This window comes from Pelmatolapia mariae, linkage group LG22 (assembly GCF_036321145.2).
Source record: "Pelmatolapia mariae isolate MD_Pm_ZW linkage group LG22, Pm_UMD_F_2, whole genome shotgun sequence".
In the NCBI taxonomy this organism is placed as follows: domain Eukaryota; kingdom Metazoa; phylum Chordata; class Actinopteri; order Cichliformes; family Cichlidae; genus Pelmatolapia; species Pelmatolapia mariae.
In genome coordinates this window covers 15,283,626-15,302,979 of record NC_086245.2, presented here as the reverse complement: position 1 = coordinate 15,302,979, position 19,354 = coordinate 15,283,626, and the positions used below count along the sequence as shown (strand labels likewise).

Sequence of the window (19,354 nt, the reverse complement as noted above, 5' to 3'; positions counted from 1 at the left end):
ATTTTATACTTTAGTTTACTTCAACCATATTCCATATAAATCAGGTATCATACAAAGATAAAAATAGAGTCATAACAATAAAATAATATGACTTTAAGGACTTAACAACATTACTTCAGTTATAGTACACCAACATCTCTTATACATTAGCACTAAGGGGACACTGAATGACCTGGTGGTTTTTGTCCATAAAACTACTCATCTAAGATCACCACAAAGTAAAAGATCTCTCAGCAAAATGATGCAACATTTTAGGCACTATTGCCCCGATCAAATCAGTGAGCTGGGATTTTTCATTCTAAACATGAACTACTGTTACAGCAACAGACATGGACTACTGGTGCCCTACACAACAACTCAATGTCCACTATGTGAAGGAGCCAAACACATGCCTTCTCCCCTCATTAACTGAGATAAACTGCTGGCATATTGGTTTTACATCTATACTGTCCAGTCTCTCCTGGTGGATATGGCATACAGCAGCATTGTTTAAACTCATTTGAGTCATTGTTGACCTTAGCCATGTTTTTAGTCTTCTGAGAGCACTGAAGCTTCTTTCAGCCTCAGTACATGCGTTTTATCCTCAGATTAAAATTATTATTCTGTGCTTGGTGTGCCTCACCTTTGGCCCTGGCTCTTCCCCTCTGACTGCACTAGGACATATTGCCACCTGATAAAATAACACATTGATTCGTGCCATATAAAAAGTGGGACATGTCAATTCAGATTCTTTGTCAAATATACACTAATGAATCAATTTACATCAGCAGCCTAACAACTGTCATGATAATAAATACTAGTTAATCTATAGCACCAAATCATCAGTCAGTCACCTGTGACCTCGCCTCTTCACCTCTGTCTGAGCTACAACATGGCAGAGCTGCTTCTATCACCTGATAAATAACAGTGAGACAATCCAAATACATGCAGTCACACATGTGCTTCAAATACAGTCATGAACCACCAAGTCATCATCCAATTTCACCTGTGATCTTGTATCACCATTGCTCTCTGAGCTTTGTGTTGGTTCTTCTGTCACCTGACAAATAGGACATGCATGACAATAAGAATAAAATGTGTAGCTGCTTCAGTGTTTCTGTCACTTTGTGCAGATCTTGACTCATCAGTAATGTTTGTAGGGTGAGTGCATTTTTAAAACAATTTGTGCAAACTGCACTATAAGGTGGAATATTTGCAATTATTTTGTCTCAGAAATTAACCCTATCAATATGTCAGTACCATTAGGATGAAATTATTGTGTCATCAACATTTTAACGTTAGACATATAATTTTAACAGCCTCTGTAAACTAATATCCTGGCTTGCTCGAGGCTGCCGTTTTCTCTGACAGTTTCAATCAAAATTAGAAATGCTGCTCTGAGACTGAGATAACTAATAGTGCTGCCTGTTGTGCAGTTAGTTTCCAAAACACGTTATTCACGGTTACATACAATTTTAGACTGACGTGGACCAAAGACTAGCATAGCCTGTAACGTTATTATGACGGACACATTTTATGAGTGAATTTGACTTTAAGTGACTTACAGGTTTCTTTGAAAAATACTTTCTTATATCCAGATTCTTCCTTTTTGCTGCCGTCCTCCTCTCCTCCTCGCAGCGCAGGCTTGCCGCTGCTAAAACTAAACAGAGCTCCCTGAAAGGCACAGCCAATCACATTGGCCATATTTGTCACATGACGTAGGACTCCAGTAGGGAACGTAATTTAACTCTTTCTGCACCGCTGGGTGAATGAGACGTTGACAGATCGTTTTTTCTTTCTATCGGGTTTGTTTCTTTACTCGTGTTTTTTTATTTACATATTCCACTTCCCGTGTTCCACATGTTGCATTCGCAGATTCTCATTTTCACCAAACGATCGACTCTTTCCGCCTGGTCTTGTGTCTCTATGCTTCTGTAACATAAAGAACGAGCTGACATTTTTCTCAGGACACCAGCAATCAGCTCAACAGGACCTCAGTTTACCTGCATGCATCCTCCTCCTCACCTGTCGGCTGTTTAACACCTGCTGCTAATTCAAGAAACACGCCCACGTTACCTGGTGATAATCATAGTTTAACTGGGCAGCCGGTGCTCGATATAACGCGATGTCGATATAACGCAATGTCAGCGCATTTTTCTGCACAAGATAAGTAAATATAGTATTTTTTCCCAAGCGCAGAGTTGCTGGAGCTTGTTTTCCTACAGAGTACTTTATAGGCGAACCAGCTTTATCAGCGGCTGATGTCCAATCACCGGCACACCATTCAAGCCGACACTGCCTGTCGGCTTGAAATTTCTTAACGTAACCGGCTTTTCCTTACATTACCTGTGCGCTCATCAACCAGTTTTTTCATTTTTACAACTCAGTTGAATGTGGAAAAAGTGGTTGGGACAGATGTTCTGCAGTTACAGTGTGTATTATGCGTTTTTCTTCATATGAATCTGATGTGTGAACGATGCGCACATTTATGCACGTGGCACAGTAACAGTATCTGCATTAACACAGAGACATCTGGTGTTCTGACGGTAAATAATGTCTGCTGTTCTTTTGCGCATCGTACAGGTCACTGTTCGGGTATATATAGTGGAGTGAGAAAAATGCAAGATACAGACTGCAACTGGCAGCGCGGTCCAACGCGCCAGCCGTGATCGTATAGTGGTTAGTACTCTGCGTTGTGGCCGCAGCAACCCCGGTTCGAATCCGGGTCACGGCAGCGTGGTTGTTATTGCAGCGCAAGTAATTGGAATCACACAGGCTGCTTGTCGGCTTCAATGATTGCAGGCCTTTCAAGGGCCCTTACTTCATTATTGGCAGTGGATTGCCCAATCAAATTTCTTAACGTAACCGGCTTTTCCTTACCTTACCTGTGCGCTCATCAACCAGTTTTTTCATTTTTACAACAAAGCTTAGTGTGGAAAAAGTGGTTGGGACAGATTTTCAAACAGAAGCGACACGCGGCTGCAGTTACAGTGTGTATTATGCGTTTTTTCTTCATATGAATCTGATGTGTGAACGATGCGCACATTTATGCACGTGGCACAGTAACAGTATCTGCATTAACACAGAGACATCTGGTGTTCTGACGGTAAATAATGTCTGCTGTTCTTTTGCGCTGTTCTTGTACATCGTACAGGTCACTGTTCGGGTATATATAGTGGAGTGAGAAAAATGCAGGATACAGACTGCAACTGGCAGCATAATCCAGCGCGCCAGCCGTGATCGTATAGTGGTTAGTACTCTGCGTTGTGGCCGCAGCAACCCCGGTTCGAATCCGGGTCACGGCAGCGTGGTTGTTATTGCAGCGCAAGTAATTGGAATCACACAGGCTGCTTGTCGGCTTGAATGGTTGTAGGCCTTTCAAGGGCCCTTACTTCATTATTGGCAGTGGATTGCCCAATCAAATTTCTTAACGTAACCGGCTTTTCCTTACATTACCTGTGCGCTCATCAACCAGTTTTTTCATTTTTACAACTCAGTTGAATGTGGAAAAAGTGGTTGGGACAGATGTTCTGCAGTTACAGTGTGTATTATGCGTTTTTCTTCATATGAATCTGATGTGTGAACGATGCGCACATTTATGCACGTGGCACAGTAACAGTATCTGCATTAACACAGAGACATCTGGTGTTCTGACGGTAAATAATGTCTGCTGTTCTTTTGCGCATCGTACAGGTCACTGTTCGTGTATATATATAGTGGAGTGAGAAAAATGCAGGATACAGACTGCAACTAGCTGCATAGTCCAGCGCGCCAGCCGTGATCGTATAGTGGTTAGTACTCTGCGTTGTGGCCGCAGCAACCCCGGTTCGAATCCGGGTCACGGCAGCGTGGTTGTTATTGCAGCGCAAGTAATTGGAATCACACAGGCTGCTTGTCGGCTTCAATGATTGCAGGCCTTTCAAGGGCCCTTACTTCATTATTGGCAGTGGATTGCCCAATCAAATTTCTTGACGTAACCGGCTTTTCCTTACCTTACCTGTGCGCTCATCAACCAGTTTTTTCATTTTTACAACAAAGCTTAGTGTGGAAAAAGTGGTTGGGACAGATTTTCAAACAGAAGCGACACGCGGCTGCAGTTACAGTGTGTATTATGCGTTTTTTCTTCATATGAATCTGATGTGTGAACGATGCGCACATTTATGCACATGGCACAGTAACAGTATCTGCATTAACACAGAGACATCTGGTGTTCTGACGGTAAATAATGTCTGCTGTTCTTTTGCGCTGTTCTTGTACATCGTACAGGTCACTGTTCGGGTATATATAGTGGAGTGAGAAAAATGCAGGATACAGACTGCAACTGGCAGCATAATCCAGCGCGCCAGCCGTGATCGTATAGTGGTTAGTACTCTGCGTTGTGGCCGCAGCAACCCCGGTTCGAATCCGGGTCACGGCAGCGTGGTTGTTATTGCAGCGCAAGTAATTGGAATCACACAGGCTGCTTGTCGGCTTGAATGATTGCAGGCCTTTCAAGGGCCCTTACTTCATTATTGGCAGTGGATTGCCCAATCAAATTTCTTAACGTAACCGGCTTTTCCTTACATTACCTGTGCGCTCATCAACCAGTTTTTTCATTTTTACAACTCAGTTGAATGTGGAAAAAGTGGTTGGGACAGATGTTCTGCAGTTACAGTGTGTATTATGCGTTTTTCTTCATATGAATCTGATGTGTGAACGATGCGCACATTTATGCACGTGGCACAGTAACAGTATCTGCATTAACACAGAGACATCTGGTGTTCTGACGGTAAATAATGTCTGCTGTTCTTTTGCGCATCGTACAGGTCACTGTTCGGGTATATATATAGTGGAGTGAGAAAAATGCAAGATACAGACTGCAACTGGCAGCATAATCCAGCGCGCCAGCCGTGATCGTATAGTGGTTAGTACTCTGCGTTGTAGCCGCAGCAACCCCGGTTCGAATCCGGGTCACAGCAGCGTGGTTGTTATTGCAGCGCAAGTAATTGGAATCACTCAGGCTGCTTGTCGGCTTCAATGATTGCAGGCCTTTCAAGGGCCCTTACTTCATTATTGGCAGTGGATTGCCCAATCAAATTTCTTAACGTAACCGGCTTTTCCTTACCTTACCTGTTCGCTCATCAACCAGTTTTTTCATTTTTACAACAAAGCTTAGTGTGGAAAAAGTGGTTGGGACAGATTTTCAAACAGAAGCGACACGCGGCTGCAGTTACAGTGTGTATTATGCGTTTTTTCTTCATATGAATCTGATGTGTGAACGATGCGCACATTTATGCACATGGCACAGTAACAGTATCTGCATTAACACAGAGACATCTGGTGTTCTGACGGTAAATAATGTCTGCTGTTCTTTTGCGCTGTTCTTGTACATCGTACAGGTCACTGTTCGGGTATATATAGTGGAGTGAGAAAAATGCAGGATACAGACTGCAACTGGCAGCATAATCCAGCGCGCCAGCCGTGATCGTATAGTGGTTAGTACTCTGCGTTGTGGCCGCAGCAACCCCGGTTCGAATCCGGGTCACGGCAGCGTGGTTGTTATTGCAGCGCAAGTAATTGGAATCACACAGGCTGCTTGTCGGCTTGAATGGTTGCAGGCCTTTCAAGGGCCCTTACTTCATTATTGGCAGTGGATTGCCCAATCAAATTTCTTAACGTAACCGGCTTTTCCTTACATTACCTGTGCGCTCATCAACCAGTTTTTTCATTTTTACAACTCAGTTGAATGTGGAAAAAGTGGTTGGGACAGATGTTCTGCAGTTACAGTGTGTATTATGCGTTTTTCTTCATATGAATCTGATGTGTGAACGATGCGCACATTTATGCACGTGGCACAGTAACAGTATCTGCATTAACACAGAGACATCTGGTGTTCTGACGGTAAATAATGTCTGCTGTTCTTTTGCGCATCGTACAGGTCACTGTTCGGGTATATATAGTGGAGTGAGAAAAATGCAGGATACAGACTGCAACTGGCAGCATAATCCAGCGCGCCAGCCGTGATCGTATAGTGGTTAGTACTCTGCGTTGTGGCCGCAGCAACCCCGGTTCGAATCCGGGTCACGGCAACGTGGTTGTTGTTGCAGAGCAATAATTGGAATCACACAGGCTGCAGGTCAGCTTGAAAGATTACAGGCCTTTGCAGGACACTTAATTCAGTGCTTTAAATTACTGTCAGTGGGTTGCTCAATCAAATTTCTTAACATAACCGGCTTTTCCTTACCTTACCTGTGCGCTCATCAACCAGTTTTTTTTTTCATTTTTACAACAAAGCTTAGTGTGGAAAAAGTGGTTGGGACAGATGTTCTGCAATTACAGTCTGTATTATGCGTTTTTTCTTCATATGAATCTGATGTGTGAACGATGCGCACATTTATGCACGTGGCACAGTAACAGTATCTGCATTAACACAGAGACATCTGGTGTTCTGACGGTAAATAATGTCTGCTGTTCTTTTGCGCTGTTCTTGTACATCGTACAGGTCACTGTTCGGGTATATATATAGTGGAGTGAGAAAAATGCAGGATACAGACTGCAACTAGCTGCATAGTCCAGCGCGCCAGCCGTGATCGTATAGTGGTTAGTACTCTGCGTTGTGGCCGCAGCAACCCCGGTTCGAATCCGGGTCACGGCAGCGTGGTTGTTATTGCAGCGCAAGTAATTGGAATCACACAGGCTGCTTGTCGGCTTCAATGATTGCAGGCCTTTCAAGGGCCCTTACTTCATTATTGGCAGTGGATTGCCCAATCAAATTTCTTAACGTAACCGGCTTTTCCTTACCTTACCTGTGCGCTCATCAACCAGTTTTTTCATTTTTACAACAAAGCTTAGTGTGGAAAAAGTGGTTGGGACAGATTTTCAAACAGAAGCGACACGCGGCTGCAGTTACAGTGTGTATTATGCGTTTTTTCTTCATATGAATCTGATGTGTGAACGATGCGCACATTTATGCACATGGCACAGTAACAGTATCTGCATTAACACAGAGACATCTGGTGTTCTGACGGTAAATAATGTCTGCTGTTCTTTTGCGCTGTTCTTGTACATCGTACAGGTCACTGTTCGGGTATATATAGTGGAGTGAGAAAAATGCAGGATACAGACTGCAACTGGCAGCATAATCAAGCGCGCCAGCCGTGATCGTATAGTGGTTAGTACTCTGCGTTGTGGCCGCAGCAACCCCGGTTCGAATCCGGGTCACGGCAGCGTGGTTGTTATTGCAGCGCAAGTAATTGGAATCACACAGGCTGTTTGTCGGCTTCAATGATTGCAGGCCTTTCAAGGGCCCTTACTTCATTATTGGCAGTGGATTGCCCAATCAAATTTCTTAACGTAACCGGCTTTTCCTTACCTTACCTGTGCGCTCATCAACCAGTTTTTTCATTTTTACAACTCAGCTTAGTGTGGAAAAAGTGGTTGGGACAGATTTTCAAACAGAAGCGACACGCGGCTGCAGTTACAGTGTGTATTATGCGTTTTTTCTTCATATGAATCTGATGTGTGAACGATGCGCACATTTATGCACATGGCACAGTAACAGTATCTGCATTAACACAGAGACATCTGGTGTTCTGACGGTAAATAATGTCTGCTGTTCTTTTGCGCTGTTCTTGTACATCGTACAGGTCACTGTTCGGGTATATATAGTGGAGTGAGAAAAATGCAGGATACAGACTGCAACTGGCAGCATAATCAAGCGCGCCAGCCGTGATCGTATAGTGGTTAGTACTCTGCGTTGTGGCCGCAGCAACCCCGGTTCGAATCCGGGTCACGGCAGCGTGGTTATGATTGCAGAGTAAGTGTTTGGAATCGCACAGGCTGCAGGTCAGCTTGAATGGTTGCAGGCCTTTCAAGGGCACTTAATTCATTATAGGTAGTCGATTGCCCAATCAATTTTCTTAATGTGATCGGCTTTTCATTTCCTTACCTGTGCGCTCATCAACCCTTAAAAAATTACATCAAAGTTCAATGTGGTAAAAGTGGGCCGTTCAGGAGCTGAAGCTGGACATTTGTCATATCTGGGAGGCACCTGAAGAAAGCTCCAAGCAAACCAGGAGAGAATAAGAACAACTGCTGTCTAAGTGAAAACCTTTAGTCATCCCTTATGTGTCAGGAGTATCGGAACAATTTTAAATACAGGTAGACATTGAGGGCTATCAGGAGGGGCTATGCGCTTACCTGCTGCTCTCTGGCAGGTAGCTCCATGCCCTCCTGGGTTTTAATTGCACCTTAGAACACATATACAGTCAGGTCCATAAATATTGGGACATCGACACAATTCTAACATTTTTGGCTCTATACAACACCACAATGGATTCCAAATGAAACGAACAAGATGTGCTTTAACTGCAGACTGTCAGCTTTTATTTGAGGGTATTTACATCCAAATCAGGTGAACAGTAAAGGAATTATGACAGTTTGTATATGTGCCTCACACTTCTTAAGGGACCAAAAGTAATGGGACAATTGGCTTCTCAGCTGTTCCATGGCCAGGTGTGTGTTATTTCCTCATTACCCCAATTACAATGAACAAATAAAAGGTCCAGAGTTCATTTCAAGTGTGCTGTTTGCTTTTTGAACCTGTTGCTGTCAACTGCCAGGATGAGATCCAAAGAGCTGTCACTATCAGTGAAGCAAGCCATCATTAGGCTGAAAAAACAAAACAAACCCATCAGAGAGATTGCAAAAACATCAGGCGTGGCCAAAACAACTGTTTAGAACATTCCCAAAAAGAAGGAACGCACTGGTGAGCTCAGCAACACTAAAAGACTAGGAAGACCATGGAACACAACTGTGGTGGATGACCAAAGAATCCTTTCCGTGGTGAAGAAAACACCCTTCACAACAGTTGGCCAGATCAAGAACACTCTCCAGGAGGTAGTTGTATGTGCGTCAGAGTCAACAATCAAGAGAAGACTCCACCAGTGTGAATACAGAGGGTTCACCACAAGATGTAAACCTTTGGTGAGCCCCAAAAACAGGCAGGCCAGATTAGAGTTTGCCAAACGACATCTGAAAAAGCCGTCGCAGTTCTGGAACAACATCCTATGGACAGATGAGACCAACATCAACTTGTACCAGAGTGATGGGAAGAGAAGAGTATGGAGAAGGAAAGGAACTGCTCATGATCCTAAGCATACCACCTCATCAGTGAAGCATTGTGGTGGAAGTGTCATGGCGTGGGCATGTATGGCTGCCAGTGGAACTTGTTCTCTTGTATTTATTGATGATGTGACTGCTGACAAAAGCAGCACGATGAATTCTGAAGTGTTTCGGGCAATATTATCTGCTCATATTCAGACAAATGCTTCAAAACTCATTGGACGGCGCTTCACAGTGCAGATGGACAACGACCCAAAGCATACTGCAAAAGCAACCAAAGAGTTTTTGAAGGGAAAGAAGTGGACTGTTTTGCAATGGCCAAGTCAATAACCTGACCTGAATCCATTTGAGCATGTATTTCACTTGCTGAAGACAAAACTGAAGGGAAAATGCCCCAAGAACAAGCAGGAACTGAAGACTGTTGCAGTAGAGGCCTGGCAGAGCATCACCAGGGATGAAACCCGGCGTCTGGTGATGTCTATGTGTTCCAGACTTCAGGCTGTGATTGACTGTAAAGGATTTGCAACCAAGTATTAAAAAATGAATGTTTGATTTATGGTTCTTATTCTGTCCCATTACTTTTGGTCCCTCAAGAAGTGGGAGGCACATTTGCAAACTGTTGTAATTCCTACACCGTTCACCTGATTTGGATGTAAATACCCTCAAATAAAAGCTGACACTCTGCAGTTAAAGCATGTCTTGTTCGTTTCATTTGGAATCCATTGTGGTGGTGTATAGAGCCAAAAATGTTAGAATTGTGTCGATGTCCCAATATTTATGGACCTGACTGTACATCAACACTACATATGAGCGGGTAGAGGGAGGTTTGGAGTCTTCTCACACCCCCGGTCTCTGCGGCCTGCTGGAGCGGGGGGGCTAGGAGGAGGAGTTGGCCGTCCGACTGGGGTCTGGTGTGTGGGGCCTCCCTGCTGCTGCGGAGTCGGGGCAGTCTGCTTCTCCCCACTGCAGGGAAAAGGGTAACACCACCTGGGTCTGGGTGCAGTTTCCCCCTCCAGGGGCAAGGGTACCTAGACCCGGTTCTTAGAGTACGCTTGGGGAGTGTGATTGTGTGTACAGCGTCTCTTTATGTCTGTCTCCACGTTGGTTGAGTGTGGAGTAATTGCCTATGAGAGCATGAGGGTGGGAATGGATTTTTGTATTTGAGTGTGCCTGTATGTCTTTGTCTATATGTCAGGTTGGGTATCAGACGCTACCTCTCTGGGGACATCTCAGGCCCTCCAAGGTTTGGAGGCCTATCTCCCCCCACCACTTCCCCTGCCGGTGGCAGACGCCCTCAGACATCGATGCGTTGGTGGTTCTTTGTGTCCGGGGGTGGGCGTCCGGGTACACACCGGCTCACTCCTTGGTGGCTGCTTATCGGGGCCTGGAACCTGGGGCTCGCTCGGGCCACTTCGGGGGTGGGGTGCCCTCGGCCTCTCGGCCTGGGGCTCGGTCACTCAGGCACAGCTGGCTGCCGGCGGAGCTCACGGGCACGTCACTGCAACCCCCCCTGGCTTCTGCTCCGCGGCTGCTGAGTGATCCCTCATCTGGGACTCTCCTCAGCTCTTTCTGGGACAGTGGCGCGGCTGCCCCTCTGTTGGTCTTCCTTGGTCTCTTGTGTTCTGGGGGCCTCTGGATGTCTGGAGTTTTGATCTCCTCCATACCTGCTTCATGCCCTGGAGGATGGGACTGTGGCCTCCCACACCCTCTAGCAGATCATTACATTAAGGAACCTTTTAAATACAAGCGCGCTAATGCTCACAGGTGTACACACAGGTGATCACACACACAAACTACACCCTTTTTGGCTCCTACATCAAAGCACACTGTGCGCTGTCGATCTTACGTGCTGCACAATAATGTTTAATATTAAGTATTTAGCGTTATATTCCCATATATCATTGTGATGTTGTTTATTCTATTACTCTCGTTTTCTTCTGCTTGTTTTCTTTTTTCTTTCCCAACAGGTGATCCAGGTGATCGATATATGTATTTTTTGTCTGCTTATTTTGTTGGTTTTTGTTTTTTGCCCTTTATCCCCGTCCCTCTTCTTCGCTGTTTTTTCCCCCCCTCTTTCTTTCTCCCTTTTCTTTTCCCCTGTCCCGTATCTAGCAAGTAAAAAATAAATAAATAAATAAAATAAAATAAACATTAAAAGGTAAAAAAAAAAAAAAAAGGAGTATCGGAACAATATTTTTTTTCTCCTGTTTTTTCTCCTTGATCTTCTAATAAAAGCAGAATCATCCACTACAACTTCAAACATATGATGAGATGTACTATTCTTAATATAATATAAATAATCATAATAATAAATAAATAATCCTTCCAGTACAAAAAACAAAAGTAAGGATTAATGATCATGTCAAAGCCGCAGTTAGTTTCTATTGCAGAGACACAAAAAGACTACAGTTTGTCTAAATGGCAGCACTTCACAAGTAAATTGCATATTGGCTGTTTCTTCTGTGAAAAACCAACATAAAAGGAAGAAAAAACCCTTTCCTTTAACACATCTTGGGAGGATATTCTCCTAACTTGCAGCTCTCCAGAAGAGTAGACACGAAGCCCATTCATTAGTCTGCTCTCTGTATTTGCTTTAGAAAAGCACAGCCAGGCTGCTATGACCCGGATTCAAAACGGGGTTGCTGCGGCCACAACGCAGAGTACCAACTACTATACGATCACGGCTTGATGCATAGAGCAGCTGTTGCTGGTTTCTATGACACAGCCACTTTCAACAAACCAATAATCCTAAAAGCGTTCTCTATTGTTTTGATGCCATACGTCTGGTCTGTCCATGTAGTTTAGAAGTGTACAAAATTCCCATCACCCATGCTCACCATGTCCGCTCCTGGCCCGAGGGATTCTTCTTTAAGTCAAAGTTTCTCCACTATACAAAAGTATGGATGCCAAAATTAGATCCCTCTTTCGAGTGGACCTAATCTCTGTTCCTCCCAGCGTCTCTTACTTGAGTAACTTTATTAGAGATGTCAACTAGAAAATAATTTGTTCTTTGCCATTAAAAAATGTTCATAAAGTGAAGGAAGTTCCACTTAAATTTATTTATTCATATAGTAAATTATTAATTCGGGGCTTTGAAAGATAGAATAAAATTTACCCTCTTTGAATGTCAGTCAAGTTTATTAGGTTTGTTAGGTTTCTAAGAAAGGATACAATAAAATAAAAAGGGGGGGAAACATTAACTTTTTCATAGGAGGGAGAAGGAGAAGAAGAAGCTGTACATTGTGTGGACGTGTTTGAAGAAGTGATCTTTAAATCGAATATTAAATTGTATAACAATAATTCTTCTAATTGTATTGTATCTAAAGTTCTCGCAATATAGATAGGGCACTGCGGTGAATATCCAGTAGATGGAGCCCTTGCGAAGCAAAATGCCCCTCTTCGAACTGCCAAACTAAAAAAGCTCTTATTTTGAAATTTGGTTCCCAGGAAGTTCAGCTAACGCGTCGCCGCTCTGAGTTTGACAGACCAGCGGCAAACTCCGGACTGTCTGTGAGTGAGAAAGTAAGCTGTGAATCAGAGCATACAGTAAAAGTTGGTCTCAGTGCTGAAGTCCCTGCTGCAGCTGTTTCACGGCTTTCTAACAGCAAGCTGGAGCTGGAGCCGTTGTTAGCTGGAGGCTAACCCCCTGTTTAAAGTGTATCCAGTGGAAATGATCGAGAAATATTTAAGGTCAGTCTCTAATTTTACCCTTGCTATGTGAGGAATCCTGCTCGGTTGGTCTCACAGCTCAGTCTCACGTCTTTTACATTTTCAGCTGCTGGTATTAAAGATTTTAACCTTGTTGTAATGTGTGACAGCATGTTTAGATGACTGTTTTAGGCGTATTGTTGTTGCTAATGCGCTGTTTTGATTTGTTCGGGCTGTATACACGATGAACTCGGGGCAAGAGTCTTGGCACATTAAGCCACATGTTGCTCATATTTAGTGCTTTTCCACCCGCCCGCCAAACGAGAGAGAGATCATAGGGCGTGTTAACAGCAGTCCTGCAAACCGAGTGAAGAAAGAGCTGTAAAATGTTTACTTTACTCCCTACTGCTTGCCTTCATTTATTTATTTTACTGTTTAAAGTCATCAGAGGGTTTTTAGGGGTCTTTCGTGCACATTAAAGGGGCATGCCACCCTTTTTAACAGATTACTCACTTCTTGTGTCCTATTTAAAAAGTCTAACCAGTCTTCCCATGATTTTGGATTTTCCTGGGATCTAAATCCTACTTTTATTTTCCACTGGTGGGTGTTAATAGCTATGAGAAAAATTGAGAGCTGCCTTCCAGCACAGTCACTACTAAAAGGAGGCTTTGTTTATCTAAATGACAAGTTATATTTCAGAAGTTTGTCTTTTAGGAAAGGAACTATCATATGGTGGAGAAATGAGACAGAAATTCCTAAAACTGCTTTCATTACTCTGTAAGAGCAACATTTGTTTTAACCACTTCCATTTTCCAAACCGTCTTCTTCCATATTTCTTTTCAGTTCCATAAAATACATTTAAAGCACGACTGAAATTGCCACTGGCTGCATCAAAGCGGCTTCCTCTCAGACAGATATGAAGTCAAACTTGTTTGTTACAGATGGTGAACAGCCTCTGGATGACTGCCTCTCACAGCATGGCGTTACCTCCTTAAGCTACACACCCTAGTCAAGTTTAAATACTGTTACTTGTGGGTACACTAATGGTTAAGCTGTCCCAGTTTGTTTAAAAGGTGGTTTCACTGCATCTGAATTTTATTGAGTCTTTGATGGTGCATGTATGCATGAACCTCCTAAAATGTGTAACATAGTTCAAAAACTGTTTAATAGTATACAAATAAACACAACCCCCCAACATGAGGTTGGCTAAATTAGGGGTTTTCAGGGGAATAAGTGAGTTAACTATGTGCCTTTTTCCGTGACACAGCAGGGTGGTTAGTCAGAGGCTGGAATGGCCTGAGAAAAGGATTGCACACAAGCGTGTCGAAGGTGAAGGAAGATGACAAGACAAAAGGACAGAAATAAAAATAAAGGAAAGAGAAAAGCTAGGAGGGTGCTAGAGGTATGTTGGAGTACAGAATGTAGGCAGGAGGTTGAGGAAAAAGAGGAAAATTTAATAGTGTATAGGTCACTGGGTTCAGCCTGGAGCTGCAACTAATGCAAGTCAGATGTTTATTCTGACACTGGTACATAGGCAGGCTGATGGTAGCTTAGTAAGTTTACTCAAAAGGACTTTAATTGGCATTGTATTTTGATGATACCTGAACAAAAGTGTTGTTTCACCTCAAATAATCAAACTTAAAACACTTTTGCTCAGCAGAGTTTTTTCTCTTGGAGCTCTGCTCTGCTCTGCCCAGTCTCTTTCATATGTTGGAGTCGTGAACACTGACCTTATCTAAGGCAAGTGAGGCCTGCAGTTCTTTGGATGTTGTTTTGGGGTTTTTGTGACCTCTTACATGAGTTATCGCTGTGCTCTTGGGGTCATTTTGGCAATTTTTGCCACTCCCGGGAAGGTTCATCACTGTTCCATGTTTTTGCAGATGTTTTTTTTTTTTTTTTATCATTTGTGGATAATGGCTCTCACTGTGGTTCACTGGACTGCCACAGCTTTCAAAATGGCTTTTTAACCTTTTCCAGACTAAGAGATCTCAGTTATTTAGTTTCTCATTTGTTCCTGAATTTCCTTGGATTGCGACATGATGTCTGGGTTTTGATGATCTTTTGGTCTACTCCACTTTGTTAGGCAAGTCCGATTTAAGTGATTTCCTTATTGAGACATGTGTGGCAGTAATCAGGCCTGGGTGTGGCTAGAGAAATTGAACTCAACTTTCCAAAAATGTGATACACCACAGTTAATTTGTGTTATAACATGGGCAGCAATCACTTTTCACACGGGCTCATGTAGGTTTGATTTTTTTCCCCCCTTTAATAAAAAATCCCTTCATTTAGAAACTGCTTTTTGTGTTTACTTGTGTTATTTTTTGACTAAAATTTAAATTTGTTTGATGATCTATAACATTTAAGTGTGAGAAACATACCAAAAATAGAAAAGCAGGAAAGGGTCAAACACTTTTTTACACCACTGTAATATATTCTGTGAAATTGTAACTTCATATATCAAATGCTTTTTAGATATTTATGTATTTTTTTTTTAATAAAAGGCCTGTCCTCCTGCTTTTAGACTTTTCTTTCATACATTGAAATCCGACACAATAATTTTAACGTGAATGTTTAAACTCAAAATCCTTTAAGGATAAAGGCTCGATATTCTAACTCCTCTTTCTCACCATAAAATCTAATCAGAATTTGCAGTTTGAGACACATACACCAATAAATCTAAATCCCAGGATGTGCTAGTTGAAACGCATTTAATACATAAAAAAACAGTCCTGTAGTGTTGCGTATTTAAGCACACACTAATAAACAAAATATTACATCACAAAAGACAACTAGTGCTTTGAGAGACTGATCTGTCAGCACATCAGGGCCAGTCTGCCTCCCACTTTGGACCCCCACCAATTTGCCTACAGGACTAATCGATCCACCGAGGACGCTATCACCATAGCGCTAAGTCACCTGGAGCACAGAGGAAGCTATGTAAGAATGCTCTTTCTGGACTTCAGCTCAGCATTCAATCATATCATCCCGGAGATCCTGGTCCAGAAACTGTCTCACCTGGGACTCTCCACCCCCATCTGCCTCTGGATCAAGGACTTCCTGACAAACAGACCTCAGTCTGTCAGACTCGGCCCCCACCTGTCCAGCACCATCACACTCAGCACCGGGTCTCCACAAGGATGTGTTCTGAGTCCCCTCCTGTTTACGCTCTACACATCCGACTGCTCCCCTACCCATCTCTCAAACACCATCATAAAGTTTGCGGATGACACCACTGTGGTTGGACTCATCTCAAGGGGGGATGAGTCAGACTACAGAGATGAGGTCAACAGACTGACTGAGTGGTGTTCAGTTAACAACCTCCAACTGAACACCACAAAAACTAAAGAACTCATCTTGGACTTTAGGCAGGGAAGAGCAGACCCGGCCCCACTTTACATTCACGGGAACTGTGTGGAGAGGGTACACTCCATGAGGTTTCTGGGCGTGCAGATCTCTGATGATCTCTCCTGGACTGCAAATACCACGGCGGTGGTAAAAAAGGCCCAGCAGCGTCTCCACTTTCTGAGAGTGCTCAGGAGGAACAACCTGGAGGAGAGGCTGCTGGTGACATTCTACAGAGCCACCATAGAGAGCATCCTAACGTACAGCATAACAACATGGTATGCAGGGTGCTCAGCTGCAGACAGGAAAGCACTGCAGAGGGTCATCAACACAGCCCAGAAGATCACTGGCTGCTCTCTGCCCAGCCTGGAGGTCATTGCAAACTCTCGATACCTCAGCAGAGCTGGCAATATCATCAAGGACCATTCTCACCCCAGCAATCAACTGTTTGAACTATTACCGTCAGGCAGACGGTACAGGTCACATAAAACCAGAACAAACAGATTCAGGGATAGCTTCTTTCCCAGAGCTATCACCATTGCAAATAAGCACAATAACAATTGAACCTGCTTAGCCATACCATATTGTCACTGCCATTATATTATGCTATTATTATTATGCTGCTATTCATACTGTCATACTGTCATTATATTAATGCTGCTATCCTGTAAATATCATACTTACTTTTGTTTGAGTACTTATGTTTGTTTTATTGTACCTTTTATATCTTACTATTTTCTTATTATATTTATTATTGCATTTTGCACCAAGGGAGTGGCACTCCAATTTCGTTGTACCCTGTACAATGACAATAAAGGCTATTCTATTCTATTCTATTCTAGTGACAATTTGTGAATGACATATACAGTAAAGGAAAATAAAACGTGTGTAATACTTTTTTTAACATGAAACTTTTAGTCATAAAAATGAATACATGCTGCTTTAATTCAACTTTAATGCAGGGCTTAGCAATTATGATAAGTTGTACCACAAAGATATCAGTAGATGATACTATAACTATTGCTACTACTGCCCGTCACACCTTCCATGGTATGGACCACCAAAAGTAGATCTCCAGAGATTTCAGTAGAAAGCTTAATCCCAATGGAACGAAATTGTAATTGAGAAAATAATTAAAAAAAAAAGTCATTTTCAATTCCAAGACGAATGCGTGAAGTAATGATAACAGCAGGAATGTCCAGAAGCATCATTCTGAAAAACTGAAAGAATAAAAACCTCTAAAAGTAACCACAAATAATATAAATAACATAAATGTCCAGCTTCAGTTCAGCGTTTAATATCATGAATTTACCAAAGAAAGTCTAGGATCAGCATGTTTTGTGAAAAAAGAACTGTAAGAGCATCTATTTTTTTCTTTTTTTTATGTAACCAAAATTGCTGAGAATCATCAAGTTTAAAAACGAATGCTGTGACTTTTCTTTAGCCACTACAGATGGAATCAAAGGATACATCTGATAAATGTGGCGATATGTCAGGCAAAAAAGTTTTTTAAAAAAAGGTTTGCTTACAGGAATTTTTGATGTTAATGACAAAACTGGTTTACTGCATCAGTGATTAAACTTTAACATCTGCTGTTTGTGCGATTTAGATTTTTTAAATATCCTTTTTGCATCACATAGTCCAGACGAATGCAATGCTGTGTGCATATGTGACAGCATGCATCCTGAGGAAGTTGTGGTAAAGGATTTTGTCTATGCTTTGACAAATCTTGTGGTTTTTATTTAGCTGATGCTTAATTTTACAAATTTGATTAATCAAAACCTAGTTTCTTTACGCAAAGTGAAACCCAAACTCAGATATAAACAGCATTTGGTTTGAGAATTTTATTAGTCATGGTTAAAATTGTTGAACCGTCACCACAGCTGCTTCACCTCTTCACTGTAGTCAGATTTACAGTTGGGGTCAGAAGTTTACATTTGCTCATCATCTGCATGAATGTTGCAGGAATTTTGGACTTTTAATGATTGCTTTGAACTGTTGTTTTTCTAGGTTCGAATGATTGTAGAGGATTAAAAAAACAAGAATTGGGTATGCAATCCACAAACACCAGGTCAAAATTTTACATACAGGCTCAAATAAACACATATACTCCCACCTCTTTTATTATTCTAACAACTTTGTGTAGCGTAACAGTATTACTGTCAACAAAAGCCCCAGAGCATGATACTACTACCACCATGCTAGACAGCTGGTACAGTGTTCTTAGGTTTTAAAGCCTCACTTTTACGCCTCAGATCAAACCTCTTATCACTGAATCCAAATAGCTCAATCTTTGTCTCATCTGACTATTAAACCTTTCTCCAGAAAGTATTTGGTGATGTTCCAGGCAGTTTCCAGGTCATAGCAGGCTTGAGCCTAGGTGGTTTTTGGGTTGGTCATGAACATTCTAACCAGTTTCTTCTCATCTGAGGATAACATTTTTGGTCTTCTTCTGGAGTTTGGCAAAGTGTTCACACATCCAAATAACTTGCATACAGCTGTTTGGACTGATGACCTTGGAATCTGCAGTTTTTTAGAAATGGCTACAAGACACCTTCCCAGCTTGTGTAAACTTACAATTCTCCTTCTCAGATCATCACTGAGTTTCTTGGACTTTCCCATTGTTCTGAGTATTGGTCAGTCCAATGAGTGCTGTCAAACAAATCCCTTTAGTAGTTGCTGAATTAGAGAAAATCCAAAATTAATTAAAAACATGTGCACCTAACCCTTTTTTAAAGTCATGAAAGATGTACACTGTACAATCATTCCAACCTGAAAAAAAGGTTCAAAGAAAGCCCCAAATTACCATTACATACACTCATCATGGGCATGAATGCAAACTTCTAAACAACTGCACCTGCTAGTTCTCTGTCACTACAGTAAGGGTTACTGATGCATTTACCTTCAATAAATTCATGTGTAATTTTGTGACATCATAACACGGAAGCTCATCTGCAGATTCAGTCCAGAAACAGTCATACCTACTGTGAGTGGAATACCTAAATAAGCATGGTTTTAAAATATATATTTCACTGACTTGACACGTTGCCTGATGTGTTAATACTACTAGAAAAATCGCAGGGAAAGCTATCTCAGTATAAATTTTAGTTGTAGAAAATAGCTCTTATCTCATCTAAATACACACTGTGTGTCTTTTTGGCAGTTTGAGTGCTTGGATGTGATGGCGGAGCTCCCATCTGGACTGCTGGAGGCATGTGTAGTGGTTGGAGCCCACAGTGATAAGCTTCGAGATATACACCAGGTATGTATGCAGACAGACAGA

At 42.3% G+C, this 19,354-nt stretch overlaps 1 protein-coding gene and 9 non-coding genes across 10 annotated transcripts in view; all 10 read left to right on the top strand.

Annotated features, from left to right (window-relative positions):
• The first annotated feature begins 2,641 nt into the window (after positions 1-2,641).
• On the top strand, positions 2,642-2,713 carry trnah-gug (transfer RNA histidin (anticodon GUG)). Its single transcript has one exon. It is a non-coding gene; the product is annotated as a tRNA-His (tRNA).
• Positions 2,714-3,212: 499 nt separating this feature from the next.
• trnah-gug (transfer RNA histidin (anticodon GUG)) lies at positions 3,213-3,284 on the top strand. Its single transcript has one exon. It is a non-coding gene; the product is annotated as a tRNA-His (tRNA).
• A 469-nt stretch (positions 3,285-3,753) lies between these two features.
• trnah-gug (transfer RNA histidin (anticodon GUG)) lies at positions 3,754-3,825 on the top strand. The gene has a single exon. It is a non-coding gene; the product is annotated as a tRNA-His (tRNA).
• A 499-nt stretch (positions 3,826-4,324) lies between these two features.
• On the top strand, positions 4,325-4,396 carry trnah-gug (transfer RNA histidin (anticodon GUG)). Its single transcript has one exon. It is a non-coding gene; the product is annotated as a tRNA-His (tRNA).
• A 1,040-nt stretch (positions 4,397-5,436) lies between these two features.
• On the top strand, positions 5,437-5,508 carry trnah-gug (transfer RNA histidin (anticodon GUG)). The gene has a single exon. It is a non-coding gene; the product is annotated as a tRNA-His (tRNA).
• Positions 5,509-5,975: 467 nt separating this feature from the next.
• On the top strand, positions 5,976-6,047 carry trnah-gug (transfer RNA histidin (anticodon GUG)). Its single transcript has one exon. It is a non-coding gene; the product is annotated as a tRNA-His (tRNA).
• Positions 6,048-6,541: 494 nt separating this feature from the next.
• Positions 6,542-6,613, top strand: trnah-gug (transfer RNA histidin (anticodon GUG)). The gene has a single exon. It is a non-coding gene; the product is annotated as a tRNA-His (tRNA).
• Positions 6,614-7,112: 499 nt separating this feature from the next.
• trnah-gug (transfer RNA histidin (anticodon GUG)) lies at positions 7,113-7,184 on the top strand. Its single transcript has one exon. It is a non-coding gene; the product is annotated as a tRNA-His (tRNA).
• A 499-nt stretch (positions 7,185-7,683) lies between these two features.
• Positions 7,684-7,755, top strand: trnah-gug (transfer RNA histidin (anticodon GUG)). Its single transcript has one exon. It is a non-coding gene; the product is annotated as a tRNA-His (tRNA).
• A 4,854-nt stretch (positions 7,756-12,609) lies between these two features.
• dennd3a (DENN/MADD domain containing 3a) overlaps positions 12,610-19,354 on the top strand; it is a 28,588-nt gene continuing 21,843 nt past the window's right edge. Inside the window, exons 1-2 of the mRNA XM_065470752.1 lie at positions 12,610-12,771; positions 19,235-19,333. Of these exons, the coding sequence (XP_065326824.1) occupies positions 19,253-19,333 (81 nt within the window). The 5' untranslated portion in view covers positions 12,610-12,771; positions 19,235-19,252. The remainder of the gene's footprint in view (positions 12,772-19,234; positions 19,334-19,354) is intronic.